Raw genomic sequence first — 19376 nt, 5'->3', positions numbered from 1 at the left:
CTGAAGTTACTTTTGCCATAGGCCTCGGTCCACTAGGATCTAAAGCCATATTATCAACACATTTCACACCAAGTGGTTAAGATGATAATGACTTGCAGCCATTTTATGACCAGGACCAGATTCAAAGTGATTCCCAGAGAAGAATGTCTCCTTGGCCCTATAACTAAATCACCCTGCTGATATATAATTGTTGAGTAACAAATAAAGTAATTATGTTAATATAGCAATACAACGCCAGCAACAAGTATTCTTCCTGTTAAAATGTTTTTGGTGTAGGAGTCACTATATATCATAATAATAATATCCACCATTTGTTTTATCATTCTCAAGCATTTCCAGCACATACAGGAGTTTACTGTTTTGCATGAGATACATTATGCATCATGTGTTTTCATTATTTTCACTTTCTTTTTCTTTTCTGATCCAGATACCAAAGATTCCAAGGAGAAGAATAAAATGGAAATCCTATATATATTGGTGCCTAGTGTTACTATTCCCCTGGCTATAGCCTTGTTGTTCTTCTTCATCTGCGTCTGCCGCAACAACCAGAAGTCTTCCTCCCCTCCAGTCCAAAGACAGCCCAAACACGTCAGAGGGCAAAATGTAGAGATGTCAATGCTAAATGCATACAAACCAAAGGTAATCGTGCACCTGATTTCTGCCTTGTAAATTGTTGTTTCTAAGATCATGGAATTAGCATGCTTTGCTCAATCCAGAATTGGAACATTACCCAATTGATTTCCATCACACAGTCTCTGTCGGTGTCGTTGGCTGCACTTTTTGAACACCTTCTGTTGTCATCAGCGTACTATATGTCGTATTGTGCAGGATAAAGCTAATGGTCTATATATCTTTGGATGAAAAGAAACTTTAATGAAGTAAGCAACTGTTTGTGAAGTGGCATGGAGGCCTTGTTCTAGTTAGTTAGTAAGTGGGGAGGAAGATGCATTCTTTCATTTGACTGACTGTTTCAGAAGGCACTTTTTAACGGATAATTTGTATCCTTGCCTCACCTGTTATTCAGCTGAAATCACTTTAAAATGATCTCCTCCTTGTATGTTCAAATTTACACATTCTTTAGAGATATTTGCAAAATGAAGCACCAAAACCTATTTATATTTACAGCCTGCCTTATTGAAACAGGGCCCCTCTTCACTGACTCCTAATATTGTTCCTCTTTATTGAAACTCCAAATTCATGAAGCACTTTTTTCCAATTAAAAAAAAAAAAGCCTCACTGAGCAGTTAAGACACTGCAAAAATTATTAGCAATGACTTCATTGTTTATTAGCAGGGCAAGTGCTGGAAATGTCCAGAGAAGCCACCTGCATGGCTGGACATGAGGCTCTGCCACATCCAAGCAGGAGAATATCCTGAGTATCTAAAAAATAATGCATTAGAAAACTGTGTAGAATAATTTACATCAAACTGTCTAGACATACCTGTTGGCAGGTTGTTATTTTAGTTAGAAAATAGCAAAATGAATCCAAATTCAGGCATTAGGAGCAATGCAAACTGTGCATAACCTTCCTTCTATAAATATTGCTGTACACACCAAAGATATTCTTTCAGAATGATGGCAGTTTTAGTCGCTAAACCTAAGAAAAGGAGGTTATGCTTACGTTTCAGGACCTGTGCTCTCCATATGTGAATATGTTTGTAAGTAGAGATCTGTTTTAGGTGTGATATAGAGATGTGCCTACTGCTTGCTCTTGAGTGTCAAGTTCATAGTCTTAGATTATGAAGAATTAGTCAGCAGAGGGTTCAGGCAAAATTGTTTAAATAATCCATTGTGCTTTGAATTTACAATATGCTCATGTGACAGGGAGTTAGGCTTTAGGACCTCTCAGGGAGAGAGAGGCAGAGCTATTCTATTGACTCATGCTGGAAGTCTGACCAGGGATAGTTTTGCTCTCTCTCATTGGCAGAAGCAACTGGGGGAAGAGACAGATATAAAAGGACCTTGCAGGGCAAATCCTAGGAGTAAGACAACTCTGCAGAAAGTTTTATATTTCATCATTAAGTTAACAATAAAGGTAATCTCACAGCATCCACTGTGTGGAGAGAACAGAGTGCTGACTTTGTCAGTTCAAGTCATTCATTTTGTATTGTGAAGTATTGTTATAATTTCATTATGTGAACCTTACTTAGAAAAATTTAACTGTGAAACCTTGTTTAGAAAAATAGGTTTGTGGATTCAAGAAGGAAGATGGGTTATAAGAAAACAAAAGGATAGTGAAAATACAGAGCTGGGGCCCAAACCAGTAAGCATCTGGTTCTGAACTTCCCCAGGTTTCAGAAGTGTTTGAATCCAGGATTTTCATTTGGGTCACTTATTAGTGAAAATACATAACTGAAGAAGGCAGAGAAGATGGCATGCCATGGCTGCCCTGTATGGTTACACATGTATTGCAAACAACTGGTTTTGGTTCATATTTTATTTAATCCTCCTTACCTGGGATCATGCCTTTGACTCCATGTGAATCTTTATAGCATCATTTTATCATTCATGGGTCAAAAAACTATGCCAGGTCTTCCTCTTCAAGATTTGGACCAGGGAAAGGGAACAGTAAAAGGTTCAGAGGTTTCATTACAGCAAAGCACTCAAACATTCTAATATTAACCAAGTCTTAGTCTTTAATCTCTAGAATCTGCAAACATTAGCTGGAAAGTCTAGAAGAAACCTTCTTCATGAGATTTCTGTTTGTTTTTAACTGGTTATTATAGCTGCTGGAAAGCAGTCCATTCTAACCAGGTATTAGACCATTTGGGGAATGTTTGTTTTCAGGATGCACTATGCTACACAATTTATAAACCATACATGCAGTCTCTTGCTGATGTGTTACATAAGTGCTAAATCAGCCAGAATTTGATCTATGGTACTTTACCTTACAAATTAACTGAGTCCAATAAACACACAGCGCAGGGGGTTAGTTTTTGTTTTTCAAAGTACCCACTTCTACTTTAAGGGGCAGAATGATGAAACTGAGGGACTATCTTTTAATACCCATAGAAAATCACAATATAAATCTAGTGTGCAATACACATTAGATTAAAGATGTGCCTAAACCAAACCCCATGTCCAAACCTCTCCTTCACTGGATCCAAATTTTGAATATTAGTCCTTTCTCTATATTAGATACTTGTGAGGAAATGCTGGCCCCACTGAAGTCAATGGGAGTTTTGCCATTGACTTAGTGGGGTTCAGGTTTTACTCTTGACCACCAACATATTAATACTTTATGCACACAGTGTCAGCAAAGTGTCTTGCCCATAAATGTCTGGAAATATAGACCACAGTGTTTCCTTTTCATGTTTAAAATGATATGCTGCAAAAAACACCTGATTTCATTTATGACAACTGTATATTTTCCTGTTGGGAGAGTGGCTGGCTGTCCCACTGACACAACTGTTTTGGCTACCTTTCAAACAAAATTTTAAAAAAGAAAGGAAGTAGAATTCTATTTTAAAATATTGTATCCAATACCAATGTCAACATTGGTTAAAAACGTTCTAGCTCATACTGAGGTGGATGTGTGTTTACTCTTCCAAATAAAAATGTTAACATTTAAACCAAAAGCCTGTTTCAGTTTTAAGGTACTTAATTGCCTTAGAGAATATAATAAACTGAGTCCATCTTGTCATTCAACTAATGGAAGCAACTGATAAAGAGATAGAAGCAGTGGGCTTCATTCTTTCTATTTCTCCTTTGTACTTGGTTTACTTTGGCGTGATGCCTCGTATGTATTTTACACTTCTTTACATTTTGTACACCACTGTATGACAAATACTTGTCAAACAAAAACTAAGCAGATTTATAACCGCTTAACTTGAAATGAGTCCTTCCTGCCAAAACTTTATGACTTCATTTTCTTTCATAGTTTTCCACTATGTTGGTTCAAACAGACAAACCCTGTCTGAGGTCAGACAGAGGTCATTTCACTTTCATTACTAAAATATAATTTACAATATGCCAGACCTAAACAAGTTTTAGCCTAAAGGATTTATATAATATAAACCATCTGTTCTTCAACAATACAGCTAATTTCCTGCCATCACCATACAATCTACTAGCTGCTTGTTTAAATGTCTTTATGATTTTATTTTTTTACTTATGAAATATTTATCTACAATTTGTAAGTGGTCAGTACAACTCGAATTTGTTTACTCTGAGTGCGCAACTTTAAAATGATTTTTAATGTCAATTTTTCCATATTACTCATGCAAAACTGCACTGACAATATTCCAGGAAAGCAAATGCTAATGTTTCTTACTATGCTGTTTTACTAAATGTGGATTCCAAACTCAGTAGGAATCCAAACTTTAGGCTACCAAGTTCATAATTTAGGCATCTCAGTAAGTGACCTGATTTTCAGAGGTGCTGAGCGCCCAGTAATGTTAACTTCTAAAAATAAGGTCTCTTATTTAAGTGTCTAAATATGGATGTACCTGCCTAAATTAGGCAACCAAGTTTGAAAAAGATTTGACCCTCGTTTCTATTCTCCTTTGATCAAAGTCTGATGTTTTTCCAGCTGATTCTACTTTCTTGATTGGGGGGGTGGGGTGGGGGAGGGGGCTTGTACACTCTCTCAAGCATACAGAGAACTAATCTCTTTTGTACCCCAAGGAGTTAATAACTAACTCTAGGATGAAATTTAAGAGTCCTAAGTCAGGGTTAAAACATAAATTTACACCTAACATTATAAGCCCCAGTCTCTAAAGGCTGGACTTAAGCATGTGTGTAGCCCAGCTGAAATCAATGGGACTAGTCGTGTGATTAAAATTAAGTCCATGTTGAAGTTCTTTGCCGCACTGTGACCATAACTGATCCTATACTCAGTCTTTGTTCACCTGCATCTAGTCTTGTGTAAAGGATGGAAAGTTATTTTGTATTTTGATATGGGGAAATCCTCCTCCCTCATACATAGCGGGAGTAAAGAGACATTCAGTGAGGAACTGCATGGGTACTAGAGTATTGGAATCCCCAGCCTCAACCAGGCTCCCAATACATCTGCAATGTGGTCCCAGCAATATCTCTGCTAGTGGTGGCAGCCCACACTCCTGTGAACGGAGCCGCTACAGAACTTGCGTCAACAATACAGAGTGTCCCTACATGGCATCTTCACTGCCTGGTCTTCCTACACAGCAGAAGCACAATATTTCTACTGTCATTTGAGTTACAGATACTATTGCAGGGAGCTGCAGGTTTGAGGCCTTGCTGAGAGAATAGGTCTCTAATTTAGGTACCTTTTCGACCCTATTTTTGTAACCTACTCTTTGATTTGCTGTTTTAACAGAGCAAAGCTAAGGAGTTACCTCTTTCTGCTGTTCGTTTCATGGAAGAACTGGGTGAATGTGCTCTTGGAAAAATCTACAAGGGGCACCTCTATCTTCCAGGCATGGATCATGCTCAGCTTGTTGCTATCAAGACATTAAAAGACTTTAACAATCCCCAGCAGTGGACAGAATTCCAGCAAGAAGCATCTCTTATGGCAGAACTTCATCACCCTAACATTGTTTGTCTCCTAGGTGTTGTGACTCAGGAACAACCCGTCTGCATGCTTTTTGAGTACATGAACCAGGGAGATCTCCATGAATTCCTTATTATGCGATCACCACATTCAGATGTTGGGTGTAGCAGTGATGAGGACGGTACTGTCAAATCCAGTCTGGACCATGGGGATTTCCTGCATATTGCAGTTCAAATTGTGGCAGGAATGGAATACTTATCCAGTCATTTTTTTGTCCATAAAGACCTTGCTGCTCGCAACATTTTAATTGGAGAACAACTTCATGTGAAAATTTCAGACCTTGGATTATCAAGAGAAATATACTCAGCAGATTATTACAGAGTTCAAAATAAATCCCTGCTGCCGATTCGCTGGATGCCACCAGAAGCAATTATGTATGGCAAGTTCTCTTCTGATTCAGATATTTGGTCCTTTGGCGTGGTCTTATGGGAGATTTTCAGCTTTGGACTCCAACCATATTATGGATTTAGTAATCAAGAAGTCATAGAGATGGTCAGGAAACGACAATTATTACCGTGCTCTGAAGACTGTCCTCCCAGAATGTATAGCTTGATGACAGAGTGCTGGCATGATCTTCCATCTCGGAGGCCAAGATTTAAAGATATCCATGCCAGACTGCGTTCTTGGGAGGGACTTTCAAGTCACACTAGCTCTACTACTCCCTCTGGTGGAAATGCCACCACTCAAACAACTTCACTCAGTGCAAGCCCAGTTAGTAACCTAAGTAATCCTAGATACCCTAATTACATGTTTCCAGCACAGGGTATACCACAAGGCCAAATTGCTGGGTTCATTGGACCACCAATACCTCAAAACCAGCGATTTATTCCAATCAATGGATACCCGATTCCTCCAGGATATGCTGCTTTCCCAGCTGCCCACTACCAACCACCGGGCCCACCCAGGGTAATTCAGCACTGTCCACCTCCAAAGAGCCGTTCGCCAAGCAGTGCAAGTGGATCAACTAGCACAGGTCATGTGACTAGTTTGCCTTCTTCAGGATCCAATCAGGATGCAAATATACCTTTGCTATCTCATATGTCAGTTCCAAGTCATCCAAGTGGAATTGGTATAACAGTTTTTGGAAACAAAACTCAAAAACCATACAAAATTGACTCAAAACAGTCATCCTTATTAGGAGACCCCAATATTCATGGACCTAACGAATCTATGATTTCAGCAGAGTTGTAAATAAGTCAGGCCTTTGTACATATAACTATTTACAGTACAAATAGAAAGACGTAGAAAAGATTTATATTCAAATATTTTATTAAAGATTTTTCTGGTTGTTTAACAGACTTTTGCAACAAGTATCTTCTGTGAAGTTTAACTGTGTTTAACAGGATGGGCAGACACCAACCAGATAAAAATCATTGTGGTATTAACACGAAACAATGTGAACTGACATTTTTTCAAGTACCAAACTAATGTTTATTCTAATAAGGGACAAAAACAAAAAAAAAATTGTGATGACCATCATACATTGTCACAGGTGTTTAAAGCTCTGATATGGTTTATATCAGTGATTCTCAAAGCCGGTCCGCCACTTGTTCAGGGAAAGCCCTTGGCGGGCTGGACCGGTTTGTTTACCTGCCATGTCCACACGTTTGGCCGATCACGACTCCCACTTGCCGTGGTTCGCCGCTCCAGGCCAATTGGGGCTGTGGGAAGCGGCGCAGGCCAAGGGACGTACTGGCCACCCTTCCCGCAGCCCCCATTGGCCTGCAGCGGTGAACCGCGGCCAGTGGAAGCCGCAATTGGCCAAACCTGTGGACGTGGAAGGTAAACAAATCGGTCCAGCCCGCCAGGGGCTTTCCCTGAACAAGCGGCGAACCGGCTTTGAGAACCACTGGTTTATATCACAGAAACGTTATTATTCTGACATTTTAATATTTGTCAATCACTTTTTTTAAGAGATGCAAATATTCAGAGATTTATTGGGTATGCAATTCACTCCCAATAGCTTAAACAGTTGTAAGTTTTTTTCAGTCAAGAATGGTTTCAGATACGTGATCCAATGTTGACATCTGATGGCTGGATTAATTATTTCAGGTAGGTTTTTGTTTTTCACCTGAGGTGAGAGTCTGAGTTCATATTTAAACCAAAAAAACTGCATAAAATATCCTGACATTCAGTAGAATGAGTTATCAACTCACAGGCTACTCAAATTATCTGGTAATGTCTGCTAAAAATAGATGGAGTTATAAGAAATTGCCTTTTAAGGAAATTAAATTAAGAATTTTAATTTCAGAGCATGAATCAACGAGTTCAAAGTTAACATTTATATGTGTAGTTATCAAAGAAATTTTGTATCCTTTTGTTGCTATGCAACTGTTTAATTAAAAAGCTCCAAACCACAATTTTATATAAGACAATCAGTTTTCCCAAGAAGTATTTATTGTTTCAGAGCAGTACATAATTTCAGTGACTATGACTCCAGAAACCCCTAAAAATGGGAAATCCACATTCCATCAGTGATTGAAAACATTTATGGCAACTTTGTCTATCAGTTAAAATAATGTGAATTAAAGTGAACTTTTTACTTAGAAAAATGACATTTGTATTATTACTGAAATTAATTCAGGTATAATCAATCTAGATTATTCATTTTGAGACCACTTTAATGATTTACAAAAGTACTATGTACATTACATCTTTTCACAATGTTATTTGTATTAAAATAATATCTTTTGTGTCCACACAATGAAAACAATCCTTTGCTCAGTTGACGATGTTGTATATGACTTTATTTTTCACATCTTTTTGCACAAAAGTGTTTTGTATAGCAGAAGTGAAACACGTATCTGCATTTTATATATTGGTCTGTTTCTTTTTTGTTTTTAACCTGCTGTAGATGTTCTTGAAATATATTATGGTGATATTCAGCCACTACCTTATACATATATTTTGTTTTTGTTTGTTTTCACTGCATGCATTTAATCACTGTATTACTTGATGATTGATTTATTAATTATGGGCATTTCAATTAGGCAAGCATGAAAATGTAATACCAAAGGCTATTTTATACTGAAAATATGTGCTTTTTTGTATTTCACACACCAGAGATGATATTAAACACTGATTATTTTATGCTGCTGTTTATTAAAACATTGTTTTAATATAAAAATTAGTATTTCCTGAATCTTGGTATAATAGGTATTTGGAAAATCTAATTTGATGGAAGGCCAAATCTGCCCACCTTACTCAAGCAAGGAGTCTATTAAAATCCAGAACATCTGATCGTTTGAGTAAGAGACGCAGGGTTTTGCACATAATATTTTATGACAATTGATGTGGAAATATACGACTCCTTAAGCTTTATTTAAAACCTGACTATGCAGATATTTTGGGAAGATACTGAAAAGACAGCAATAATAAAATTTCACTGAGAAAATAATGCATTCTCTGCTTTTCTCTGAGGGTGAAGTTCAACCCTTGAACAGAACTCCAGCATACCATTTAAGCTCCTTGTTAAGGTCTGAAGTGAGACTTCAGTGCTGCATATATGCAAAAGCTCTGCACAATGTGTACATGGGGGATGTATGGCCCAGATCTTCAAATGTATTTTGGCACCTAACTTCCATTGATTTCAGTGAGAGTTAGGCACTTAAATACCTTTTAGGATCTGGGTGCATGTGTGCAACAAGAACCCCATTAATAATTGTGCAATAAGTACTTTTATGACCACCATGTCTTCAATATTTCATATATACTGAGCCCACGAAGCTGACATGTCATGTCCAGGTTAATTGTATTCAGATCTGAAATTTTAATTAGGATGTTTGCTGTATTTAAGGTAAAGTTTCGTTTTTGAGGCAAAGATCAATCACTAATTCCATCTATACTAAACTTCCACCTGGCTGCAGGCTACTATTGCTCCAAACCCTAAGTGTTAGAAAAGGGATATTTTGAACACTGGAGTTTTGTGTCCTTTGATCAAACTTTTATATCTGTGCCAGTGCATAACAAACTATCATCTCATTAGTAAAATCAAGATGTTTGGGAAGATCATTTCTCGTGCACATGTGAGGCACACACCTTTTTTTGTTTTGTTTTGTTTTACTATTCTATTGATGTCCTGCTCAATGCCAGATGAATGCATTCCCTTTCCTACTTTCCACTTTTTTCCCCACTCTCCTCCCACACTTTTATTAAATAGTTGCAAACATCTCACTGCAAACATCTCATGCAGTCTAAGCGTCAAACATGCTGAGAAAGTGGAAGCTAAAATTTTCACCAGGGTTTCAGCTGGAGATTTCTTGGCATATGGCATTAAGGGCTTCAAAAAACAACAATGCCATCTTGAAGTCAATCTGCCTACTTTATAGGCATCTGTTCCAAGTACAAAGAAAAATGCATGCAGGCAATTAAGCGTTGTGGTACTGGAGTTATGTTGCTGTTATAAAATCTTCAGTAAATAAGAACACAAACTGTGACTTAAAAAAAAAACACCTTTGTACTGTGGCTGGCGTATGGCTCTCCATATAAAAAGCTTGTTTGAAAGTGACACCAAGATTCTTAATTTTGCTTACTTATATCAAATGAATGCCCTCAGTGAATGAGGGTATAAAGAAACCAAGAGCGTCCTCATAACTCCTACCACCTACTATACTACTACTACTAGATTCATTGGTTTGAGAAGAAAGTAATGGCCACGTGACAAGAGAAAGGCCCTACTTAGCTAGATCCATCACAACTGGTGTGCTCCTGACATATACCACAGCAGGCTATCTATGTCCCTTAGTTGCTAAAACAACCACCAATAGTCATATCAAAAACTGCTGGGAAATCACGTATAAACCACACATAAGCAAAAATGTACAAATAATAATGCTGCAGATGCTTAGCACCCCAAGAAAAATATTGCTTGTTTAGGTGCCTATGGATATAAGTGCTTAGCTTTAGATGTACCAGTTTGAAAATGTGTCTGCTGGAGCAGCAATGGCAGGCTTGAAAAAAATCTTTCACATACTTTTTGGTTTTGCATAGAAATACATTAACTCCAACCGCCACTCACTCACAGTTATATGTAGTTTTTTCTTTACTAGAAGGTTATCCGCAGCAGAGATCTGTCAAAGAATCATATACACTTACAGCTGTTACAAAATGGAAGATCTGCTTTGAGCAGAAAGCCTGTCAACCCTCAAGGAAAGTTTTTTTCCCCTCAGTGAATGAAGTTTGTGAATTTTGGGATTCAAATCCTAGGCTTGATTCATAGCTTGCAGTGAGTTAATGAATGCTAAAACAGAGAGACAAGAATTCACTTGGGAGTTAAAAAGAAAAATTACTAAAATAAATTGGCTAATGTGGAAATTAAACTGCCAAAAAGTATCAGAATGTTGGGAATTCCTGTTTGGGTGGAAACTCGGAGAACCAAATATGGTTTTTGAATCACAGACAAAGGAAGAGAAAATTGTAGAGACTTTCTAATGGTAGACTCAGCATGGCAACTTCCTTCAAAGAACTATTATAGTTGTTTGTGAATCTCTGGAGGTTTGGAAATAAAACTTAAGAATTGCAACATGAGAGGACAAGATACTGTCTGTTCAGTCTGGCTTCTCATCCTTCCCAAATTAGTCTATCCTTACATAAAAAGAAAGAAAACTTTTGGTGTTTAAAGGCCAAAATGCATGTCAAAATGGGAGTTAGCATTATGGTGTCCTCCACAGATAAGGATTAATTATGGTGGGTTTGTACAGAATGAAAACTGCAGATGAAGCAGAGAACTATTCCACAAAAACTGGATTGGAAGACACAGATATACAAGAACTGCTAAATGTGTATTCCAGGGTCTGAGATATTTAACAATAAACCAAAGAAGAGTCCATTAGTGCCTTGCATGAATGAAATTGTACAAGAGTTTACAGTTTAGAATATACCTACTACATTTTCTAGTTGTTTCAGTATTCTTCTGTTACTTTTGCTCATCAAGAGAATTTTAAAAAGCTCATCTAACTCAAAGTACTGCAGATGGTATTCATATATTCATACTTCATTCATACATACTTCAATGCTGTTATAAGTACTGTTATACTGGTCTATTTGGATCCAATACTGCAAGATGTTGAGTTCCCTCAACTTTCATTGAATCCAGTGGGCATTGAAGGCCCCTGGCACTTAGTGGGAGATATGTGGCCCTTTGCCTAATCCTAATATAGGATTAGGCCCTATATTTCTGAGAATCTCGAAGGCAACTCTGCCTCCTCACGGGACCTGTATTAAGACAATTGGCTTGAAAAATGCTTAAGAGATTGCAGCTGCATCATTGTGCCATGTCTATTCAAGGTGTAGGGCACTCTGACATATCTATCACTTTTGCATCATCTAACAGATATGCTCTAGGAATTATTTTGGGGAAATTCTATGGCCTGCATTACTCTAGTGGTCAGACTAGATGATCATAGTGCTCCCTTGGAAATCTATGAATCTCTCACAATAACCTGTGAAACATATTGATGGATTAACAGTTTATACATGATACTTAGATTTCAGTAATCAATTATGCATGTGATAGAACTGCAAGATGGGAGGGTGGGAAATCTACGTATGGCCCACGGGCTAATCCTGAAGGATGGACTGTCTTGCAAGGAGCCAGTTTTCTTCATGGTCTCTTCCTGACTTGATTCAGAACCCATTGAAGTCAATGGGAATCTTTCCCTTACAGAAAGTGTTTAATGTGTTTCATGCCCCAGGTGAGAGTTGGTTCTCAGATCCGTATGGATGATAAATACAATCTTGTATGAATGCCTTTGCAAAGGGTACTATTATGTATACTGGGATGTATGACAGAACCGGTTTAAAATCCAACACAAAGAGAAATTAAATCATTATTCAAAAAGGATAAGCTATTTTTTAGCTCCAGGATGCTTAAAAACTAATTCGTTGAACATATTTTTGATTTGCTACCAAAAAACAACAGCATTTTAACTGAGCTTCACAAATTTATTACAGTACCAAAAATTCTTTTATTTAAAGTATGAATTGGCAAGACCCTACCATGCTCGTGGGACAGAAGGGCGCCCTGAGAGCTATCATGCTCACTCCTGGGCTCACAGAACAGAGCTGCGAGAACCAGCCGAGCTGCGATTCTGTGTGGATTGAGTAGGGCATGGAAGACGTGGGATGGCAGCTTTGTTCCCAATACAGAAGCACTAGCTGTGGTACAAAAATGGAACATAACTAAGTTAAAGCACCCTGAGCAACCTTCTTGTGCTAGCAGCTCTGACTGCTGACATTGTCTTCTGCAGCCACCATCTTAGTTCCCTGTTGAGCAAGTACTGGCAGGCATCAGAGTACGTGGAGAGCTACAGATAGATGGTATATATGCTTGCACCTTTGTCCCCCTTGTCTTCTCTGCACTTGCTCTGGAATGAGCAACCACACTTTATCTGATCAAAAGGAAATAAATTATTTTCCAATGTTATGCTTACAGAGTGCTGCTTAACCAAGATGGTTTTGGAATGATAGGAATCAATCCTACAGCCCGTAGTCACGCAAGCCATATCTATGGGTTCTCTGAGAGCACTTTGTCCTCTGGCTGTATCTTCAATGGCTATGGTTTCTTGTGGCCACAAACCTACTTTCTCTGTGGGCCTGCAAACATCTCCCTTCTGGAATATAGTGTCCGTGAAAGTAATTTTTACCCTCATGTAGGCTTTTTTTAATGAGAGGAGAGCTTATCACCTTCAAGTAACTTAACATATAACCCATTGTATTTTTTCCTGTTTGATCTTTAAAGATTAAAATGTAGTATGTTTTAGGACAGTTATATTACTGAGGTAATATAAAATTATTAAAAATAGAGACACAATCTTCTGATTATACACCAAAAAGGTCTTTAAGATGGAGGGGGAAATTGATTTTAAATTGGAATTATTAAAAGCATATGTGGTGTCCTTATTTTCTGTTTATCTGTGCAACGTACTGTAGAACAGTGTCTAAAATACTTTTAATAGCTGAGTTAGTGCAGGTTTTGCGTTTCAGAACCTGCTCTAAAAGAGAACTCCTGCTCATTGCGGGAAATTCAGCTCTGCAGACTGCTGTTGGATAACCAGTGTACCCAAAGTTATATCATCAGAGCAGCACATTACATTGCTTTAATCTGTAGACTGTGTGAGGAAAATGTTGGGTTTTTGAGATTGTTCAAAGAGTCTAAATAAAACTGAAACCATCTGTTTGAGTCATAAGAAATAAATGAATTCATTAAACATTAAAAGTGCTTGGAATACATTTGCATATGTGTTTATACACACACACACACACACACACACACACACACACACACACACACTGTTATAACTGATTTCCATAAATTACAAAGATATACATAGATGCAATAATATTTTGAAAAAGTACAATAATATAGGATAGTATTTGGTTCCCAATCACCTTTACAACTTCCACAAGCACCAGTGATATGAGCATGTTTGAGCAGACCTGGGACTCCTGAAGGTGGAAAGTGGTGGCCAGGGCATTGTCGCTAATTTCTGGCTCCTTTTTACAGAAGGAATAATATCACACAGATTCATTGGGACTGGATTTTGGGATTCTGTGCAACTATCAATGGTCAAGTTAGGCATTAGGCTGCCAGATGACTGGGGAGAATGAGCATGACCTCCTTGAGAGACATTCTTTCATGGATACTTCTGTCTTGATAACTCATTGATTTTAAAGCCAAAAGGGATCATTCCATTACGGTCATCTAATCTGACTTCCTGCACAACACAGGCCACAGAATTTCAACAAGTGATTCCTGCATCAAGCTCATAACTTCTGGTTTAGCTGAAGCATATATTTTTAAAAGCCATCCAGCCTTGATTGAATGACTTTGTGACCGAAAATCCACCATATCCCTAGGTAAATTGTTCCAATGGTTAATTACCTTTTTTGCTAAAAATGTGCATCTTATTTCTAGTCTGAATTTCTCTGGAGTCAACTCCAGCCATTAGAGCTTGTTATGATTTTGTCTGCTAGATTAAAGAAGCCTGTACCATCAGACATCCCCTCTTCATGTAGGTATTTAGAGACTGACCAACTCACCTCTTAAATTTCTCTTTGCAGATCCCCCCTTACACATTCCAAATCAGCTTCCTGAGAGAGACCAGTCATAGAGGAATGGCAAAACAATCATTCAGATTTTCCTGGCCTCAGCATCCATTTCTAGATGTTTCTCTGCAGGAGGGGATGATTGTGCCCCTAAAACATAGCTGACACTTCAAGGAAAAATCTAGAGACAATTCTTTTCAGTGAATTTCTGCTTAGTTACAGTCAGGGCCGGCTCCAGGCACCAGCTTTCCAAGCTGGTGCTTGGGTCAGCATTCAGAATGGGGCGGCAGTCTGTGTCCCACAGCGGGGATTTGGTGGCAGTTCCACCTCTGTTGCGGCGGCAGCAATTCGGCAGCAACTGCTTGGGGCGGCAAAATTGTTAGCGGCGCCCCTGGTTACAGTATCATATTTTCGGATATGAATGTGTGTGTCTGTGTGTGAAGATCTTCTCCTTATTCCTTAACATCTTGTTCAGGATCAGGCCCCTGGTGTGACAAGACTGTGGGAACCTAACACCAGTATCAGTGCAAGGAAGGTACAATATCTGTGCAAGGAGTGTTAGATCTCTACGTGCTGGTCAGAACATCTGGGCCAGCTTCTGGACAGTGTGGAAAACATACACTGCACCTTGCAAAAGGATGTTGTAATAACAGATGTAGCCATTCTGGGCATTCACCCAGTCATTCCTGGTGGCATTGTATCTAAGCAAACACACTGTCTCAAGGACCTTCTACCATTGTTCCTCCTTCCTCTCTCTCCCTGGCACCAGCAGTGTCTTAATGACACACTTAGCCTTTATGCTTTACTTCTGGGATTCAGATTATCCTCCTACTCTGGAGACAACAACTAGATTTTATCCCAATTATATGGATACAAAACAGCCAAATTATTTTCTGATATTACATGTGCAGAGCACTGATAAACCCAGAGGTTTAAATGCACAATTTATTCCTAGAAGTAGCCTTATTTCAGTCAATGTCAATAGGACTCTCCTCACTTGAGTAAACAGATGGAGAACTGGGCCCTTTAGCAAACTATATTCAACATAATGCTAATTCTTCATTTTTAACTAAGGAAGGATTATTTATGTTCCCCCCCCCCAGAACTGTATGGGCATTATTAATGTATTTAATAAATAAACATGAAGATATTAAACTTAGCTGTAACAGATTCTGCCCAGATGTCAGAGCAATTATTTTCTGTAATCAGCTGGCTGCTGTATTAAAGCCTGTCATTCCAGAGCTAATGCAGAAAAGGAGGTAGCGTTGCAAAGCAGTCAAACTACAGGACTTGGGAGTCAGGAGAAAGCCGTTGAGCTCTGCCCTGATTCACTTTTTATGTGACCTTACACAAGCTGCTTTTCCTCTCCCTCTGGGGACAGTGGGAGAGGAAACCCTTATTAAAGTACATTCAGATCTGAGGAGAGAGTGCTCTGTCAGTGCTATTCATAGCACAGGTAGATTTTTAATATCTGTCTCTCCCCCGGCAATGAAGGGTTTGCTGTGTGAGCATGATAGATCTAAACAGCCACATTTTTTTAAACTCGTCTCCATTCACATTGACGCAGAAGCTTGGGTCTGAGGTGTTTGGGAATAAGGCAACTAGATCTGGCTTGGGCAAAGGGATGCACTTCAGGATAATAGTGTGGGAGCTGGTGGAGTTGTAACCAGACATAGTTTTATTCAGTGGTACAGACTATAAATGGTGCGTGTTGTAATTCTTACCCTATAAAACTCCCCAAGCTTTTAAAACTTATGATGACACTTCCAGGGACAGAGCCAACCTCCAGCAGCCCTTTGCCCAGGCAATTATCAACCCAGGAAGATGGATGCCGCATAAGGGCATCTTCCTAGGCTCAGGTTCGGCCTCTAATGTCAGGACTTGGCCTTTGCCTCTAAGCAGGGATCGGCAACCTTTGGCACGCAGCCCATCCAGGAAATCTGCTGGCAGACCAGGAGGGATTGTTTATCTGCAGTGTCTGCCGATTCGGCCGATTGCAGCTCCCACTGGCCGCAGTTCTCTGTTCCAGGCCAATGGGAGCTACGGGAAGCAGCGCGGGCCGAGGGATGTGCTGGCTGCCGCTTCCCGCAGCCCCCATTGGCCTGGAACGGCGAACCGTAGCCAGCGGGAGCTGCGATTGGCCGAACCTGCGGACGATGCAAACAAACCATCCCAGCGTGCCAGTGGATTTCCCGGTGCCAAAAGTTGCCGGCCCCTCCTCTAGAGTCATGGCTTGGCCTCTAGGCTTTGCCTCTAGTGTCATGGCAGCTGCAGCCATGGGGAACTGTCTTTTTTAAGCGCTGGGTGAAAGGCCACTTGTGATTGGGGCAAGCTGATTAATGAACTAAGACCTCCTGTGATTGGCTGGGCGGGGAACAAAGCCATAGCCTTTCCAGCTGAGCAGACCAAGGAATCTGTTGCTGGGTAACACTATACACAGAGTCCAGCCTGTTCCTTGTACCTCTGCTATGTGCTGTGGGGGCTCCCAGCTGCCCTGGTGCTCCTCCTCCTATAGACACTGTCCAGCCATATAAGGAAATTCAATGGATCAGGAATAAGCTCCTTATCTGGGTTTATATAGCCTCTGCTACTAAGCGTTCACCAGCTCCGTGTGGTGCTTTTAGCTCTGACTGACCCCTTTGGATTTCAGCTCAGGGCCATTAGCCTCTTTAAACTCCATGCAAACCCTTTAGAAATTATGTGCACAAGGCACTAACCGCTGTGAGGCAGGAATTAGAGTGGGAGGATCACCGGCCCTTTTGCAAGAGGACAGCTTCTGTGAACTATATTGTGGGGGAAGGCAAGAGAGAAAGAGGCCTGCGCAAGTTCTCTTATTGCTATGCACTCCAGAGCTTACTTCTTGTTGGAAAGAGAGTATCTGGAGTATAAAGAAGCCAACATTTTCGTGAGTAGTATCTTTGTATATTTTCCAATATCTAAGCTGGGTATAACGCATTAACATGCAACTGGCATTTTTTTACATCCTGAATCTGGCTTTCCCCCATTTTGTATTAGCATCCCTTCCCACACCCCTCCTCAACAAAAGAAGTAAAACCACAAAATTATGTACAGAGTACGTACCTAGAGTCTTGTCCAGAATTGCACTTGGGTGGGCAGCCAGTCCCACCCCTTGCACCACTGCAGCTGCATTTCTATTTTTATCAACCTAGCTTGATCAGAGCTAGTGCAGGTATGTCTACTTGAGCTGGAACCTACACCTTCCAGCTCCAGTGTAGACATATAATTCTTGGGTGGTGGTTGTGGGGGTTTTTTTGGCAGGGGGAGAGGGTTAACCCTACTATCTTTAATTTTCAAAGTTAATTCTACAGATCATCAGATGTAATTTAATGAACTATAATTGTACATGGTTTCATAATAGTGGAGCTTTATTCTTTTGGGATTTCATTGGTAATTAGAGGAAGTGTAATAAGAATTCAAATGGACGACCTGATATTGCAGTTCCCATATGCATGCAAAAATCCCTTCTGGTTAGTTGTACATTGGTTTTTTAAGTGCCCCATTTGTATTTCTCCAGTGTGCACACAAAACCCTTAAGGGAACTTGGGAAAGGAATTTTGGTGTCAGAGTCCATGTGGCAAGTGAACTACTTAACAAAAATTTAAAACAAAATATTCATGTGGACTGGCTGGCTCTGGTACTGATAACTAGTATATTGGGTCATTTGCCTTTAAGTAGACAGTTCAAATCCAGTGCTAGCTGATGATGCTTGGCAGTTATATTTTCATAAATATATAATCTCTGTAGCAATATGCTATATTTCCTACTCATCCACCTTTCCCAAAAAAAACAGGTTGAAAAGGACTATGACCACATTACATATATATGCTTATTTTTGTTGTTAGGTTTCAGAAGAATCCTTCATGTTTCCACATAGTATTTTCATGCATCCAAAGGTCTCAAAGTCCTTTAGAAACATTAATTAACTAATTCTCACAACTCTTAATTTTAACTTGAAAAGTAAGCAGGTATTTTTTTAAGGGAACATGTCAAGTTCATTACGTTCCACACTTTATCTTCTTTTTGTACCTTTGTTTTAGGGCATCTTTGTCACTCCTATAAAGGATAATTTGCTGGAATGGCTAGCTGAAGTCCAGGGACTCAAGGATTCTCTCTGGGAAGGTAACATATAAAGATTTTACCATACCATGTGATTTTAGAAGTGTTGTGTGTGTAATGTTATGTCTATCCTTCCATCCTTCTGGCTATTTTAAAAAATTGATGATGCAAACAGTTTTAAGAAAGCATACAGAACTTTACTGGCTTTTCATTATTAGCTGCACATTTGTTTTAGTACCCCTCCATGACTACATTAACACTTTGTAAATTGTTTGTTGTTATTCAATGTACAATTATGTGAATATTTTACAAAATAAGGGATGGAATTTTCATAGGAGGCACTGAATTTCAAATCCCAGCCAAGAGATCTGTGTCTCAGGAAATCACAAATAACCATTTTATCTGTAGATGGTTGACTCTTACTCAGCACAGGTAGAGTAAGTAGTGATGAAAGTTGTTACCCTCTGACAGCAGTTTGGTGGCCACAGTCCCATCCTATTAAACAGCCTGTCCACATTAAAAAAAAAACCCTACTGTTTTTGGTCCTAACTGACTTCCTTTAAGGCTGTTGATAGAGGGTTCAGGCTTGCAAGATGTTGAGCTACTTCAGCTTCTGCTGAACAGTGCTATTTTACAGAGGTGTTCAGCACCTTACAAAATAGAGCCCAGAATAAAGAAGGAGTCTAACCTCCTCACTCATCCCTAGCTATGGTCCTTACAAGAC

At 39.3% G+C, this 19376-nt stretch overlaps 1 protein-coding gene across 2 annotated transcripts in view; it reads left to right on the top strand.

The window, feature by feature from the left end:
- The window catches only part of ROR1 (receptor tyrosine kinase like orphan receptor 1), a 280147-nt gene that overhangs the window by 242571 nt on the left and 18200 nt on the right, over window positions 1-19376 (top strand). The window contains exons 8-9 of one of the 2 annotated variants that reach the window (XM_043490690.1): window positions 428-639; window positions 18634-18715. In XM_043490690.1, the coding sequence (XP_043346625.1) occupies window positions 428-639; window positions 18634-18715 (294 nt within the window). Of the gene's footprint in view, window positions 1-427; window positions 640-5296; window positions 8520-18633; window positions 18716-19376 lie in introns of those variants that run through there. The other variant, XM_038414785.2, reaches the window with a different exon arrangement.

This window comes from Dermochelys coriacea, chromosome 8 (genome assembly GCF_009764565.3).
Source record: "Dermochelys coriacea isolate rDerCor1 chromosome 8, rDerCor1.pri.v4, whole genome shotgun sequence".
Taxonomy (NCBI): domain Eukaryota; kingdom Metazoa; phylum Chordata; order Testudines; family Dermochelyidae; genus Dermochelys; species Dermochelys coriacea.
Note: the sequence above shows the minus strand (reverse complement) of the source record. Positions and strands in the feature narration are given on the sequence as shown.